This window comes from Amblyomma americanum, chromosome 2 (genome assembly GCF_052857255.1).
Source record: "Amblyomma americanum isolate KBUSLIRL-KWMA chromosome 2, ASM5285725v1, whole genome shotgun sequence".
Lineage (NCBI taxonomy): Eukaryota > Metazoa > Arthropoda > Arachnida > Ixodida > Ixodidae > Amblyomma > Amblyomma americanum.
Window position 1 is genome coordinate 28,864,929 of NC_135498.1, and position 17,066 is coordinate 28,881,994.

General features: G+C 44.1%; 2 protein-coding genes across 3 annotated transcripts in view; one reads left to right on the forward strand and one right to left on the reverse strand.

Moving 5' to 3' along the window:
• LOC144120860 (ATP-binding cassette sub-family C member 5-like) overlaps positions 1 to 11,916 on the reverse strand; it is a 38,410-nt gene extending 26,494 nt beyond the window's left edge. For both annotated transcript variants that reach the window (XM_077653629.1, XM_077653628.1), the window contains exons 1-5: positions 11,432 to 11,916; positions 9,854 to 9,949; positions 4,836 to 4,994; positions 3,595 to 3,739; positions 2,591 to 2,738 (exon numbers count right to left, since the gene is read on the reverse strand). In XM_077653629.1, the coding sequence (XP_077509755.1) occupies positions 2,591 to 2,738; positions 3,595 to 3,739; positions 4,836 to 4,994; positions 9,854 to 9,949; positions 11,432 to 11,580 (697 nt within the window). In that variant the 5' untranslated portion in view covers positions 11,581 to 11,916. The remainder of the gene's footprint in view (positions 1 to 2,590; positions 2,739 to 3,594; positions 3,740 to 4,835; positions 4,995 to 9,853; positions 9,950 to 11,431) is intronic.
• Positions 11,917 to 12,149: 233 nt separating this feature from the next.
• On the forward strand, positions 12,150 to 16,105 carry LOC144120862 (uncharacterized). Its single transcript, XM_077653630.1, has 5 exons — positions 12,150 to 12,405; positions 12,485 to 12,592; positions 13,302 to 13,357; positions 13,433 to 13,529; positions 15,458 to 16,105. The coding sequence occupies exons 1-5, from the start codon at positions 12,314 to 12,316 to the stop codon at positions 15,540 to 15,542; spliced, it is 438 nt and encodes a 145-aa protein (XP_077509756.1). The 5' UTR covers positions 12,150 to 12,313; the 3' UTR covers positions 15,543 to 16,105.
• The last annotated feature ends 961 nt before the right edge of the window (positions 16,106 to 17,066 follow it).

The following is a 17,066-nucleotide window of genomic DNA, read 5'->3' on the forward strand; positions in this document are numbered from 1 at the left end:
AAATGATGTTCTGCCTAGCAACTAACCACCTACTCCAACACAGCTCATCAAGAAAAAGGTGCTGTTGGTGCTCCCACTAATTGGACAGAAACACATGTCAACTACGAGTGTGAAACATGCCACATCCCACTCTGCATCCACCACTTCGCACTGTTTCATGAAAGAAAATAATGGTTTCAGTGCGGAAAGAAGTATAGATTGAAGGAGAGCCTAGACACTACATTTACAAGATATATTTTTTACATATATATTTACATTTACAAGAAATATATATCAATAAATATTTTTTTCATGTTCCCCTGAATGCAGCCAAGGGTCATCTTTGTCCCACTTTTTCAGCTATTGTTCTTGGGGGACATATTTCACGCACTTTTTTTAGCGTTTCTAATTGATGTCAGAGGTTGGGAATTGCGCTAAAAGTATCCTTTTGCCTTTCCTAGTTTGCAGGGTTATGATTTGTACGACATTTATTACATGAAGCCTACAGCTGCCTACGAGTTGAAATAAAAAATAAATTGACTGAAAAAACTGATACTTAACGAGCATACACAGTGCAACCTGTCAATCTAAACGCACCCACGTTTAGTGATCATGTCATGTTGTTCAACTCCTTGCCACACATCCAGTGCCAGTGGTCACGTCACGGCGAAATTTAAGAAGAATAAGAAGACGAGGATGCTGGAGTCACCATTTAACAAAAGCAAGAAAGAAGCTATCAAGCAATACCGTAGAACCACAAAGGTAAAAACAGATTTCAGTACAAGGGCACTAAAAATAACATTAAAAGAGACACAGAAAAACAGTCCTTACAAAGCAGTGTGTAAACTCTCAACCATAAATACAGTCAGGCACCCCCTTCTCCAATATCAGGCTTGCTGCTATGAAGAATGATAAGCAGGCACTGGCTTTGACAAATTTTGCATTGACAAATCTAATACATGCATTTCCCAAACCGAGGAATGAGTAAAACAGCTTCAAGCAGCTTAAAATCCAATACAGCTGTTGACTACACAAGCTGTAACCAAACGTGCATAACGCAGTAAATCAACCACTAATGAAAGAATGCGATATGCTCAAGAATGTAGTCTGCGCCATTCTTGTGTTGAGCATCGAGACGTGTGCTGCCCTGAAAACAAAGTTGTATCTCCCTGTAGCTTCTTGGTTCTAGAGGGAGCACTTGTGCGGCCACGGCCACATAGGTGTACAAGCCGGGCAGACACACGCGCATTCCCCGAAAACCACAGGCTGCTGTCTGATTGCAGCCTTTATTGTATGGTGCGCATTGCTCGAGCGCTCTAGTCAAGGATGATGCAGACTGCACATGCAACAGCTTTTGAGCATAGGGTTCAAAATGAAAGCACTTGGCAAAAGCACAGCAGCGCAAGTTACAAAAAATGGCAAGCAAGAACATGCAGAAGCAGCAAGGCAATACCCTACTCCAAGTTTCCTCAAAGCTGCAGCTAAGGCATGCATGTAGTTTCATTAGGTGAGACAGGCTCACTTGTGTTCAGCGAAACTTGGGATAAGCACATGCATCAAAACTCCTGGTAAGCACTGAGAACTTAATTCTGAGGTTCTCATCCTTGAATACATTGCACAACCTTTGAGCACCCGGTAATGATATTGAAGAGTCAAGGGAAATATAACAGTATATGACAGAACATAACTAATTCAACTCATAGTTGCGACACCGAATACCACTTGTTCCACAGAAATGTGCAGAAGTTGCAGCAACTCACTAAGGGGAGAGGCGGGTCTTAAAATGAAAATTTGTTACTAGAGATATCATAATGAAATAAGGTATGTACAAGTCTTCCTTCCTCGATCCTGTATTCAAAAATATATAATTAGTTTCAGTACACAGTCGAGCCCACTTATAACAGCCGCAGTGAAAATGAACACTCGCTTATTACGAACGAGGGCGATGGTACCATCAAAATATACATTAGGGCAATGGGCCTTGGTCTCAGGTAATATGAACAACTGCCTTCAATAGACTTATAAACTTTGCAGGTAGGTACTTTAAAGTATACTGAATCCGAATACGCCATTTTTGAAAAGCCTAAATTTTCTAATTTTCCTACCAGTTCAATAACCCCAAATACTGATGTTCAGTCTGAGAACATGGAAGTAACAAAATTCTGAAGTCCATCACAGCTCAACCATGAAACCCTTGCATGGCTAAGCTGTGACGATGCAGATGCAACCACAGGCTATATATCTCCTAAAAACCAGGCTGCAAGAAAATTCAGCCTTTTCGCAGATTCCATGGCATCCACATTTTTCTCTACTCATCCTGAACAGATATGCCTCAAGTCGCATACATGACAAAGGTAGGCAGCTTCCTTGGCTCTTGGCATCCAGCCAAAAGTAGGAGGCTGCACACAGCACTTCAAGGACCTCGGGAATGTCTGTAGTAGAACCGCAAAAGGTTTGCAGACCTCAGCTTTAGGCGCACTATCCAAGTATGTACATCTTTGGCAATGCAGCCCAATGTAACACAAGCTAAAGTGCACAAAGTAAGAAGAGGCCACTTGATGCTTGTATGTCAGCAGCAGCAGCAGTGGTAACCTCCAGAAGCCAGCCTCACCAGTGTGAGCACCAATCACCCACGCCATGCTCAGGCATCCCGACCGCATCAGCTGAGTCCCCACAAGGCTGAAGGCAAGCAGCAAACCAGTGCTCAATTTCGCATTGGGGTCTTCGATGTAGGACAGAATCGCACGCAAAAGCACGGCCTGAAATGCAAGACAAGCTGCATCAAACACACACAAGCTGGGAGGCCATCAAATGCACAATTACTAAACCATGAGCTGCAACTTATGCAGATTTTTATACTATGCTTGACAGTCACACAATGTCTGGGATGTTCATATTTAAAATGACATGTGAAAGACCCCAGAAGAGTAATCACACTGTGCCAGGCCTTACATTGCCAACACTTAAAGGGACACTTGAGGACAACTCCATGCAATCACTGTTTTCAATAAAAATTAATTCCCGGCTCCTTCTGACTACACTGATGTTTGTTCGGCAGCATTTATCGGCGCCAAAATCTGATTTAAAAATCATCCCATCAGTCGATTCAAACTCTTGACGTCCTTACCGAAAAGGACGGAGTTGCTACAGTTTTGAAGTGAATTGTGCTGTAGCATAGCCTCCATCAGAACAGAACTTGTGACATTAGGACATAACAAAAATTGCGGTACTATGTCTTGCTTGAATAAGTAATGCTGATATTGAGCTACTCAGCGTGTCAGTTAAAGAAAAAATACTTTTAATCCACTTTTTTCAGCATCGATGACCCTAGGAAAGTCATGAAAAAATGAAAAATAACAGCGCTACTGGGTGTGCTCATGTATGAAAGTCAAGTGCTCCATTATTCGTCCATTATGTGCAGCTTCTCTGAACTGATGGTATCAAACTGGTAGCTGAAAGTTGTGGCACAGGTTTCTTTCTATGTCGGCGCCTTCAAGGATGGATATACCTAACTACGATACAGACCCGAACAATTTCTGAGGGACCAGCACAGTGGTCGCAAAAAATGGCATCAAAGCTCAAGCCAGTCATCGACTGAAGAGGCTGGTCACTTACAGGTCCAAGAAACTGGAAGGTCATGCCAAGGCAGGTGAAGAAGCCAGAAATAATGGCCCGTGTCTTGCAGAACCTGGCGGCCGCCTTCCAAAACTGAGCCTTTTCTCCCATCAGTAACTGCTCATCCTTCCAGAGTCGTTCAAGCCTACCCAAGAAAAAACAACGGCACAACAGCAACAACTTTTAAATGTGGCTTATCAACAGGTTTATAAAACAAAGAAAGCTTCACGGCAAAATAAAATAAAATAAAAGCTACAGTAACGCAGAAAAAGCAGCATGGTCACACAGTTTCGCAACAAAAAATGCCAACACAGTACAAAGTCCTATGCCCATGTTTTGAAGATTGGTGCTGTAAAGTAAACGCCACGGCCGCTAAGCACAGTGGATGGCTAAATCCACCTGTAGTTAACAATTCTGCAATGAATTGAATGAACTGGCCACAGCCGCATATGTGCACAAGTCTCCAAATGAACACACCACACTCACTGAATATTTGTAGCCATGGCTACAGCACTTGATCAAATATTACAACTCAGTAGTTCAAGCTATGTGGCTCTTGTCAAGGAACACACAACATTATGATTAACACACTGAAATACCAATACATCTTCGTCAGTAATACTTTGCTTTTCATATTTATTCCCTTGGATTATTACCTACTTCAAAATCAGCAGCCAGCCATATGTGAACATCAGCCTGATCTTCATCCAGGAGGTGCCACCATATATATATTGGTGGCACCATGCATTTCCAGTTCAACATAGGCTATGTGTGTGGCTTGGTCACAAAGTGCTTATTTGATGTGCTACCAATGACCAAGGGAGCATTTGCGCAACGATCATTTAGCAGAATAAGCTGCTTCACTCTCAGAAGACACAAGCATTTCGAGTTTCAAAATTTTGAATTCACAGAACTATGTTTGGCACTAATCTCGGCCATATTCACATCACAGAGATGCAGTTAATAGCTTAAACATCAAAAATATGGCTTTGTCCTTGATATTACAAGCGATGTAAACACTGCAAAAAGTGTGTTTTTCAGTGCATTGTAAAGTACTTGACTGAAATATGGCAAAAAGATTTCAGAGCGGCCACGTGAATTTAGTATTCTCATGACTATGCCTGTCCAATAAAGAGTGTTTTCGGGGGGTACCTATAAACAAGAATAGAAGCAGAACTAAGGAAAAGGCTAATCCAGCACAAAACTGATGAACGAGACTGGCATGGCGGCTGGAGTCTCACCTCTTGACGTTGACCTCGGCCGATTCGCTGGGTGCCATTTGCCAGAGGTCCTCCTGGTGGATGCCCTGGCGGTACGCCTTCCACATCAACTTGGTCATCCACACAAGTGAGATGAAAGAGAAGAGGCCTGCCTTGCTGGTTGGCATCTCATGCTTGTCTCTGCAGTGTATGGGGACAGGAGCGAAGCAGCAAGAACCCTACATGTTTGGTATGCTACTCTAGCACTTTGCCCGAAACACAAATGCAAAATATTTAACTTAACTCCACCTATGGGACAGCATATAAAGCAAACAACATCTGTTGTAAATCATGTATGCATTATGAAATCTAAGGTTCGACGAAATCTCGTCTGGTCGGGTGAATACATTGGCGAAAATAACGAAGCGCCGACCAAAAGGTGTCAAGATGGAAGGACGTTTTGACTTCCACACGGAAGTCTTGTTCACTGATGGAAAAATTTCGCACACAAAGCTTAAGTACGTTGTGCTAATCGTCGCAAGCATCTAGCGTACGAGGGCGGTAGATTGCCGATGTTACGGTTGAGCGTCTGATCTGTTGTCTGGATAAACAAAGACTCCAGATATTGGCGTGACATCCAGTTTTTCTCACGGCCGATAATTGCCGCTTCTTCCCAAGCGATATCATGCTTCGTGTTTTCAACGTGTTCAGCCAGTGCGTTGGAACAAGCCTTCTTTTTCTTGACATCATTCTTGTGCTCATTCAGCCGTCTTTCAAAGTTTCCGCTTTCACCTATGTAGGAGTGATCGCAGTCTGAGCAGGGGATTTTATAAATTACTCCGGGAAACTTTTCCTTTTTTTTAGCTTGTCCTTTACGGACACCAACTCGTGACGAAGCTTGCACGCAGGCACGTGAGCTATATGCACATCGTAGGTACGAAAAACGCGGGCCAATGACTCGCTCACGCCTGGCACATAGGGTATTGCAGCTCGGGCACGGCAAGGTAGGCGAACGGGCTGAGCTGGTCTTGTTGTCTGCTGTATTACAGCGTTCACGAAGTGTTGTGGGTAGCCACAATTGTTGAGCTCGCGTCGCACTTGGCGTATGTCAGAGGCTTTTTCTTCGGGTTTCGAGCATATTCTTTCCGCACGACGGACGAGGGTAGAAACGACGGAGCGCTTATGGCACGTAGGATGGACTGAATTAAAGTGAAGGTATTGGCCTGTGTGCGTGTCCTTTCTGTACACCTTGAATGATAGGCGGTCATCACGTCGCTCCACCATGACGTCCAGAAAAGGAAGACGGCCAGAAATCTCCTCCTCGACGGTAAACTGGATGGAATCTTCCATGCTGTTCAAATGGTTCGTGAAAGCAGCCAAGGCATTCTTTTTGATTATGCAAAAGCAGTCATCAATGTACCGCAGGAAGACCTTCGGGCGTGGCTCGAACGAAGCCAAAGCGCGGCTTTCCAGTGCTTCCATTGTGAGGTTTGCGGTTGTGACCGAGATAGATGCTCCCATGGCAGTGCCATGAACCTGCTTGTAGACAGTGCCCCGAAAGATGAAGTACGTGTTCTTCAAGCAAAACTGCAGAAGCGTCAACAGGTCCGATGGATCGATGGGTGTCCTAGCACTCAGTCCGTCGTCGTCCCGAAGCGCTGAACGGCATACCTCCACCGCCAGATCCACGGGGACGCTGGTAAACAGTGATCTGACGTCAAATGACACCATTATCTCGTCGCTGTCAATCTTGATTTCGCGTATTTTTTCAGTAAAATCAAAGGAGTTGCGTACGAAAGTCGGTCTCTTGCCAACGAGTGGCGAAAAAACTTTGTGCAAGTAGCCTGAAAGCCGGTACAAGGGAGAGCGGGTAAAATCCACTATTGGTCGCATTGAAACGCCTGGCTTGTGGATCTTCGGGAGGCCATATAAAGCAGGGGCAGATCCATTGTGGCAGAGGAGCGTGAAGTATAACGACCTGTGCTGTGGTGGAACAAACTGGAAGACGTCTGTCAAAAGCCTTTGCAACTCTCGCTCTACCTTGAGTGTAGGGTCCCGCTTGAGTCGCATGTACGTGCCATCATCTTCCAGAAGCTTCGTCATTTTCTCAACGTAGTCGCTGTGGTTTAGGATGACGGTGGCGTTGCCCTTGTCAGCAGGTAGGATTACGATGCATGATATCGCTTGGGAAGAAGCGGCAATTATCGGCCGTGAGAAAAACTGGATGTCACGCCAATATCTGGAGTCTTTGTTTATCCAGACAACAGATCAGACGCTCAAACGTAACATTGGCAATCTACCGCCCTCGTACGCTAGATGCCTGCGACGATTAGCACAACGTACTTAACTTTGTGTGCGAAATTTTTCCATCAGTGAACAAGACTTCCATGTGGAAGTCGAAACGTCCTTCCATCTTGACAACACCTTTTGGTCGGCGCTTCGTTATTTTCGTCATGTATGCATTGGCATACTGCTGTGTTCACATTGTGTACTTTAATATAAAACAAAATAGCTTTACTGATCACTTCTCTGACAGCACTCTCATGCATTTCATGCCTTATGTCCATGTTCTCATCTTCACTGCAAATCTCCCATTGTGTACATGGACAAGTTAAGGGTCCTCAAAGCAGCAAAAGAGTTGCATTACATAGCAGGAAGCTGCCCGAGATGCTTAGTGAACTTTTAATGCGGCAAACATGTGACCATAGAGATTCCATAGTTAGATCACGCAATGAAGTTTGTGGCCAGAACATGCCCTGCGATAGCCACTTCCCCATGTAAGCTAGAAAAATCCCAAGTGACAAGTTCAAATTCAATCTTCTCAACCATTCTAATGCACAAACATTTTTCTAATGTTAATATATTCTGATCAGAATATATTAACATTAGAAACATTAGAAAGCTGGAGTGGATTAATTAAGTGCTGCTGTCGACAGCAGCACTTAATTAATCCAAACCAGCTTCACTTTCTGTTATGGCTCTGCTAGAATATTCAATTTTGTCGAAAGTATTCACATCAAGTCTACTGCCAACTCCACACACACATGGCTAGTTTTTAAAAAACTGGGCTAGGACATAAAACAACAAGAATATGCTGAAACTCCAATACAGCCCCAGTTTAATTATTCAACGATTCAGCTTCAAAACAAATTGGTTTCACTGCAACTTTACACTGAAGCAGCGTATTTAACACCAGCAACTTCATCAGAGCAACACACACTACACTGTCCATGTGAAGCTATTACATCAAGTGGTGCAATGCATGGATCATTAACATTGAGGGCAGACAACAACCAGCTTACAAATGCCACCTTGCCTTGCTACCCTGAGTGGAAAGAAGCCAAGCGATGAATTATCTTTTAGGACTGGCCTGCCTACGTTGGCCCTAAGCTGGTTCCCAATAACCAGCACCCATTTTCCTAATCTTCCTGTGTTAATGAGGTTCAGCACTTCGTAAAAATAAACAGTAGACACATCACAATCCAGGGTCAACTTTCGAGGCTAAAATGACAGCTTTTGAAAGGCATTAAGGAGTGTTAGAAAGGCTTGGCTGACAATTTTTAAGCATTCCAAACCTCAGGCTGCAGGGCAATCAAGTTCATTGCTGTCATTTTAGCTAGCCTCAATATGTGCCTCCCATTGAACTACTACACCACATTCAGCCATATATTCCCAAACATTTATTATACCACTATGCATCAGATCAGCCTCACTCTGCAGAATACAGTACAACTAAAATAACTTATACACCCCAGGGGACCAACAAACACCTTTTCTTCCAACTTATCTCACACTGATCTATTACATATATACATCACCTATTATGTATACAGTCCTGTGCACAATTTAACAGCTTTTGCATGCCATATGTAGTTAATAATGAATGCTAATTATGTATCTTATGCCACCTGTTTAAATATATTCTTATTCTGGACCACCTATTCAACCATGATTGCTTATATATAGGCGCATGCCATACACAGCATATATTGTAAAAAAAGAAAATGAGGCTGATTATATTGAAAGGGTGTCTCAAACAGCTTTTAAACGAAGGTAATCGCTTTAAAATGAGGGATGCCGAAATTCATTGAAATACAGCAAGAGAAATTCTGACACAGATGTGTCATAAGAAAAGAAGTTAAACGCTTCCCTCAGCAACAGGAACAACTGGCAGCTGCTAAACGTGTGTTAGAAAAATTTGTAAAAAGAAAAAAGAAAGCAAACAGTGAGGCGCAGGCACAATGTAAGGACAGGCAGTAGCTGCGTGGCATGTGGAGACACTTTTCCATTGCTGCTGCTGCAGCTGCGAAGTTCTGCTCTGACCTTGCTGATCATTTCAGTCATCGTGCAGGCATTCAAAGTCTGCACATTGCTTCGTGTTTGTTCCAGGGGCATAGGCAGATCACAGCAGCACAAAGGCCATGCACAGTGACATCGTCGTCAGACTTTCATACGATAAATGTGTGTATTGTAATGTTGAACAGCACTGCTGGAGAATAACTAAAACATGTTCAGCTCTTAAGACTAGGCTGCAAGGCCTCTTGCCATTTTTTGGAGATTTAATTGCTCCAGGAATTCTTGTTCCTCATAACCAAAAGTATAGCCTGCTGTGCAAAACACCTTTATGGCAAAATTTATGGCTTCCCAGTTCTAATGATGGCATCAAAACATTTGCGACTTCTCCATCTTAATCTGTTGTGATCATCACTAAATGCTGTTTCACTCAGAAGACACGAGAGACCATTAGGTAACATCAAAAGTATTGCGAGAATTTCAAGAATGGAAAGAACACACAAAAAATATTCCTCGATACAGCACTTGCACATGACCCCTACAGAAGACTTTTTTCCCCATCATCTGGCTAACACGTACATCTACCATTCAATTTAACACTCTGCATTCAAATAATGCTAATTGTTAATACTAATTATGCACCACATGTTTTACTTGTGTGCACAACTATGCACCCAGATAAGTTCATTCACAGATGGCTGCGCATGCTCTACATATTCCAAGCCTTCTAATCACAACTGTACAGTATTCAAGAACAGAAAACTCACTTGGAGTGAGGACGGACAGGTATAAGCACTTTTAGCGCATCCTTGTACTTGGATAGGCCTTCATTCACCTTGAATGTGTCCAAATCCAGAGAATCACTGAATAAAAAAAAGTTGACCACATCTTTACTTGAATGCACATTAAAACAAACATTTTGAAGGCGCTAACAAAAATACACAGCTGCTCCTAGAGAGCTCAAAGAAAGTAATTCATAAGCTAGCATTTCACGAAGCCACACAGTAATTGTTTATTCTAATTGCTAGTAAGTACACGCAACTTCCTGAACAAATACTGAAGCCTTAATTTTCCCAGTGAACATTTATGGCTCAATGCAACTTTTATACCTTTCTGCACAGCGTTTATGAGCAGTTACAGGGCTGCACAGGTGCAAAGGCCGCACATACCTCATTAAAGTTTGTGAGCTGCGAATCCCCTCAATGTGCACGAGCAAATGAATTTTTGCTACTTCCTACCAATTTCCTGCGAACCAGCTGCTGTTAATGTGTTTCATCCCAGCATACACAATCTTCAACCCTTCCAATACACACATAATTCCATTCTCCTTGTTGGTATGAAACAAACTTAACAAAAGGTTACAATATATAAACAAACTTTCCAGTGGACTTTTTTTGGCTCCTTACCAAACGACATTTCTGAAGGAAGAAAGTCTTAAGCACTTTTTAATCTTAACAGCATGTGCTGAAATGTGTTGCAAACTGTTGTCTGCACTCTTGCAAGTTGCAAAATTTCTTGTAAAAAAAAAGCATTGAACCCCTCCTTGCGTTACCTTGTGTGGGGGGAGGAGGGGGGAGTGCGGAGGTGTTTGTGCGTCAACCTTTCACCATTCAAGAGGCGACTGCAGGATGACGGACCAACAGCCGTACGCATAAAAACGCCGGCGAACGTTGCCGCAAAAAGCAGAAGAGAGCGCCTTTCTTTGTTGCGAGCGACAGTTTACGCAGATTGATACACAATGCTTGTATGTCCATGTCGCCACGGCGCGTTCTGCGTGCGCAGTATGTGTATGTTTCCCAGAAAGCGCCGGCGCTGGAATAGGCTGACAACAGCCGAGATGAACACGCCGCGGCAGGCCAGTAACCCAACGCCACAAGCGTGCAAGGTGCGATCAGCACGTGTCCTGTCATGAAGCGACAGCGCGTTTTTCACTTTCCCCCTCAAGGACACAGTCCGCATCGGCCGACTCCACGGCCTTGGCTGGGAGCAGAGAGCGAAAACAGACCCGAGGGATGTCGGCCGAGACAAGATACCCGCGAATGAATGAAAAAAAAAAAAAAATGTCGAGAACGCGAAGCGGCATCGTTAGAAAGGTTAACCTGAGTCACTGCATCTTGATAGCAGCGTGAAGCGACAAAAAATGAGCGCATCAGCGACTATCGTTTGATCCGTTATCAGCAACGCGCTGTACTACGCACGAGAGCGCAGTTTGAAATTCAACGCGCGGCGTATACATGCAACAGTTCAAGAGTTAACCAATCTTTCTGCGTCCGCTCGCTTGTTGGTTTGTCGAAGGCGCATTACGAAAGGCTGGAAACGCGTTATAAAACCAAAATGTTACTCACGCGTTCACCATATTACATGCTCTGCCGTCGGGCACATCTTCGTCTACCTGCGCGTAGTCCTCGGCAGTACCGTAGGGGAGGAACAACGAGCCCGTCGACATCCACTTGTGCATGTCCGCGGGAGGCCTGTTAGACTTCGTTGCCGCCATGCCTCGTAGTCGTGTGGAGCTTCTTCCGTGAAACGGTGCGGATGCGTTGCGGGTGACTCAAACGCGTCTGCTACAGCTGGACGTGCAAGACGTAGGAAGCGCGGTTTCGCACGTCATCATTTGAAAACGAGACACACAGGGGGAGACTGTCTCTACAGCAGTCACGGTTAGGGGCTGAAATTTCGTGTGCCCTAAGAATACTACGCAAAAGGGGGCATCGTATCAAACGGCACCGCCAAGGTCGAGCAGCCGGTACGCCGGCGACACGGAAGAGAAGTAAAGCTCGCGCCGACCTCGAGCAGAACGAGCGAACGAGCTGGATTGGCTTGCCTTGACAGCGATTTGCAGTTTTTATGATCCGATTATGTCGCGCTGGATTCGTCGCCTTGATCCAAAAAATCCAAAATAAATTGTATCATACCAGCTGTAATAAAAAAACGTGCTCTAAAGCTCGAAAAAATTTCTAATTAACGTTAAATACTTAATACATTAAGTGCAGCTCGTGTAGTCGCGTCAGCTGTTTTGGCTCAGCAAGTTCTTTCCCGTTCGCAGCCGGGCCGAAGCCAAACGTGATAGACGTCGCCGTCGCGCCGTCGCGGTGAAAAGTAGTTCAAACTCGTTTGCGCTTAAGTGAACTGGACAACACGTTGATAAATGATGTGTATCGAATGCAGGGATGACACTCAGTGCTGATATGATCTTAGTCGTACTATAGTATTCATTACGTAAAGATATGTCGGACAGTAGCTCGGATGAGAGCGATGAACGGCTGAGAGAAGCTGTCGTCACTGCTAAAGATATCGTTAATAAAAAGCCGCAGAAGTGGTAAGATGCCTGCTACGAGAAATTTGCTGTTCGTTTTCACTGCTGGTGAAATACTCAAGTGATTCCAATTTTCATGTAGCTTTCAAGGAAGTTTGGACGCATCTAACGATCATGGTACTAGTATAACAGACCTGTCTGTAGAGTGCAGACAGTACTTGGCCAAAAGCCTTTCGAGTAGCCTTGACAAGTAAGTGCCTAATTCTTTAATTCTTTTTTGTTGATTAACTCGCCCTTCTATGGATTCTAGTGCATATGCGCCCTTTAAAACAAGGTACATAAGTTTGCGTAATGTTATATGGCCCTCTTCGCTTGTATCTAACAAAACTGTCAGCGAGCTAGTTGGCTGAATTTTCTCACTGTTGCTTCCAAAAGCTGGCAAAAGAGGAAACCTCAAATTTTCAGTAATCTGGGATCGGGTTGTGACAATCAGATCTACATTTCATCCACTGACTTGCGCGGCCGAACATCTATCTGGCTGTCGTGTTGCATTCGTGAACATGGGGCCTGTTTTTTGGGGTTACATGGTAATCACTATTGCGCCGGCGTGTCGAACAGAGTGCTCCATGACAGCCTTATAATGCTCTTCTAGGACATTCTATGAGCTTCGAGTTATTTTTAGCCCTAAGCATGCATGCCAGAATTCACATGCTCGCTCATAAGCAGCTAAGAACAGCAGGACTAGAAGGCAAAAGGCACACACAGCGGATTGTGTACGTTTTCTTGTACACCCTCCCTAACGTCATCCATCCTGTGCAGTTTCCATGTTTAGCATATGCAGTTTGTCATTATCGGTAGGCAACTTAAGCCCTACACACCTTGAACACTTCTTCAGATGACAAATCGTGTGCAGGTATGTCATGCTCATGAGCCACTTTCTGCACATTTTCTGTATGCAGGCATATCAAAATAGTTGATAGGCAAGTTGATGTCCAGGATTACGATGAAAGCGTGGGTAAGTGAACTTCCAGATTTCTTCATGGAAAACTTTTCTTCACGAGTGTGAAAACGACTTGTTTTTCTTGTGCAGGTATCAGACTTTTTACTGACTCAACTGTGGAGCTAGTAGAAGTTGAACAACCAGAAGTGGAACGGCCCCGTAAGAAGCATAAAAAGTCAAAAGAAAAGTAAGAACTTAAAAAAGTTGACAGCCCGTAGCAATAGCAGTAGTGAATCATATTTGTATTTTTCATGTGAAGTGTAGGTCATCCTGGTAAACTTCATACAACACACTGTTATCTCACCATCACTTTGCCACTTGCAGACTTCTGTAGCAATAAACTGTAGCCATGTAGATTACAGTAGAGCTGCTTGTAAGGGCTTGTCATGGGATTCACTGTAGCTGTTCCCAGTATAGTGACACTGCTTCTCTACTACACGAGATGCTCACAGGCAGAATGCCAACGTATAGAGGAGGGAAAGCAATGGCAGAAATTATGTCCTACATCTGTGCAGCAAGCTTGGATTGTATAGTACTCAAAAGCATGCGGACGAGCTTTACTGGTTTGTTTGCAAGAGGTGGGACATGACGGTCACTGTGGGGCATAGGCGACGCCATTATCGAGGTGAGAACGGAGAGGGTGCTACAGTTATAAGACCAGATATTTCCTTTTTCACATGTGACATGAAACCGTTGAATACTGACCGCAGTACTACACGACACCAGGTATTGAAGCAAGAGAAAGTGCACAGCTCACAATGAGCGAGAAGGGGGCCAGGTTGACACATTGTCAGCTCATTCGATTGTTGTGGTTGGTTCATTGCTTTTTTCTAGCACATTATTGACTGTCCAAGTATCCGTTGTTAGCATACAAAAAGAATGCGAGTTCTATTGGGGTTTGGGGCCAGTTCATATTAGTAATTGGGGTGAATATGGTTTATGGGGGTATAACGTCCCAAAGCGACTCGGGCTATGAGAGACGCTGCGGTGAAGGGCTCCGGAAATTTCGACCACCTGGGGTTCTTTAACATGCACTGACATAGCACAGCTATGTTTATAGTACTACAAAATGACATTGAAGATGGTTTACCTAGGCTGCATACATCTGTACAGCTTCAAATGAGTGAAGAGTGTCAAATGAGAGCTTGAGAGCATGCCCTCCATTTTGCGAGCTAGTGCAGTTCTGTGTAAAGAAAAAAAAAATCTGCATTACCACCAGTTGGGAATAGAAGCTCTTGTATTTTATAGAGTCTACGTTCCTTTTTGTCTACGGCTTCCTCTTCTCCTTTCTATTCTTCTATGCTCACCTGAATAACGCGGATAACCTATTCGCATACCTGTGCGGCCATCACGAATGCCGTGTATATGTACAGGGTCACTCGATATGAAAGGGAACATGGGAGCGCGAGGCCACTGCACTTCGTGGTGCGCTGCCGCAGAGTGTGTGCAAATCAGTGGCAAAGGAGCACCTGCAGCAAGTATGGCCGGCTGCTGTTTTTGGGCATGCACCATGCTGCAGATTCTCACCAGCTCTCATCAGCAGTCGCGATGCACAGCAGCCATGCGCTCCCTTTTAATATTGAGCGATCCTCTATGCTTACGAAGGCAGTTTTTGTTTATTATCTAGGTAAGCTTGGAAATGGATAATCTGAGTGAGCCCTACAGTGTGGATGCAGAGCTCAAGTTGGTGAAAATTTGGCGCAGAAGGCCTAGAATGGCAGTTATACCCTTAAAAACTTGTTACATTTTGATACAATGGGATTCGGCAAGGCAAAATATCTGGTGGTCGTTAAGGGTAACAGACTGGGTTCCAAGAGAAGGCAAGCATTGCAGGGACAGCAGAAAGTAAGGTGGATGGATGAGATTAAGAAATGTGCTGGGAGAGGGTGGCTGCAGTTGACAGGACAGGGTTAATTGGAGAGATATGGGAGAGGTCTTTGCCCTGCAGTGGACGTAGTCAGGTTGATGACGATGATGAGTAACAGGCAGAGTCATTTTTCTCTTCTCCATTTGTTCAATCAGTTTGACAAGCTTATAAAAGTTCTCCTACCACAAAACTAAAATCATATGCAGTGCACTGAAAATGAGGCTTTAATGCTGTTTTTTTATTTCCAGGGTAACCGATGACATGCTCGCAGCTGTTGCTGTGACACCTGAATGGGTGCTACAGCAGTCTGGGATTCTCGGCGCACACAAATAAGTGAAATCTGCCTGTGCATTGTGCGGGTGATATTCAGAAGTAGGCGATTTTAGGCTTTTCTGTTGTGTATATACTTCTTTCCGATCATTATTCTGTTTGTGACTGAACTGCGTAAGGCATCCATTGTCTTCTGCAGTAGATATCAATGAATTATTTAAGATTGCAAAAGTGTATGCAGCATTACCTTCATAGTCCATTATCAATATGGCTCATGACTCCAGAGTCTCAATTCAAAAGCTGCCCGTCAACTGAGCTCTTAAAAAACAGGGCGGGTGTAGAAAGATTTCATATGGGAATGACCAGCATCCACTGCACTCAAGAATGATAAACTCATCTTCTGAGCAATTAATTTCTTTTGTTCATTTGGTGGCGCAAAGCCAAGGACCTCATGATTAAATGAACAGATTTGTCTTCCATGCCACAGTAGTTGGATTCTTGGCACCTAGCACACCACATGCTACACAAGCCACAATGGGTCTGCAGCTAGCGGAGACACTGTTAGAGGTTTCACCGTTTTCATGTTCCTTGTGCTTTACATCTAATAAAGAAGCTTCTTCAAGCCACCACTAAGTGCACAAATTGTCGCGTCCACTTTAATTGTGTTGTTTCCTCTGTAAAAATGGTAAGCTCAGCGCATCTCGAGCTAAGCAGACTTCATGGGGAGCTCTTATAGTCTACAGGCTGATCTTAATATGAAACACCACAATGCCATGAAGAGACTTTACTATCAAGCGAACTGATGCAATGGAAAAATGGGTTAATATACCATAAACGGTAGTGTAGTATAAGAATAAAATTGTTGGGCAAAACAAGTACATGCGTGGCCACTTGCAGACCACTGCAATGATATGGTTTGCTGCTCCACACCTCCGATTTGGCTAACCTCCGACAGCTGCACTGTAGTATTGATTTGCTTGATATCTCCCGTCTTGCTTGATCTGACACTGATGTAGATGTCAACTTGCACATCAGGTTTTTATGCAGGCTAGTTGGCAGCTTTACTACACCATACAGAAGACTTTTTGCATGTTATTAAAAAAAAACAACGCAAAACTAGGCCACAGCTTAGTTAAAGGCCTGGCAAGAGCCACAATGTCCCTCCACTCTCCCCCTTCTCAGCTCGTATTACCATGGCTTCTGCGTTCTCTTTATGGCTTGGCTTTGACTAATGGCTTGCAGATTTCTACAGCTACAGGCTTCAGTTACACACCCGTTCAAGCTGGGGGTCCCAGTAATGACTCCATGAAAAAAGCGTCAAGGGCATAAAGCAGTAAAGTGTGCCTAATGCTTCGTAAAGCGGGCATTGCAGCAGACTGGGAAGTCTTGCCTCTCTACGACAATGCAAGGATGACCTGTACATATTTGAATAATGGTACCAATCGCCGCCCCTCCGGGCCAAAGAACACTTACAGGTGCACAGAGCAAATGTGTGCAGGCAGTAGGCCTCTCCAAACTTACCTAGAATTTGTATACTCTTCACAGTGTTTCGAACAGCTGCAGGTAATTCCAAGCTTTCATCTAGTG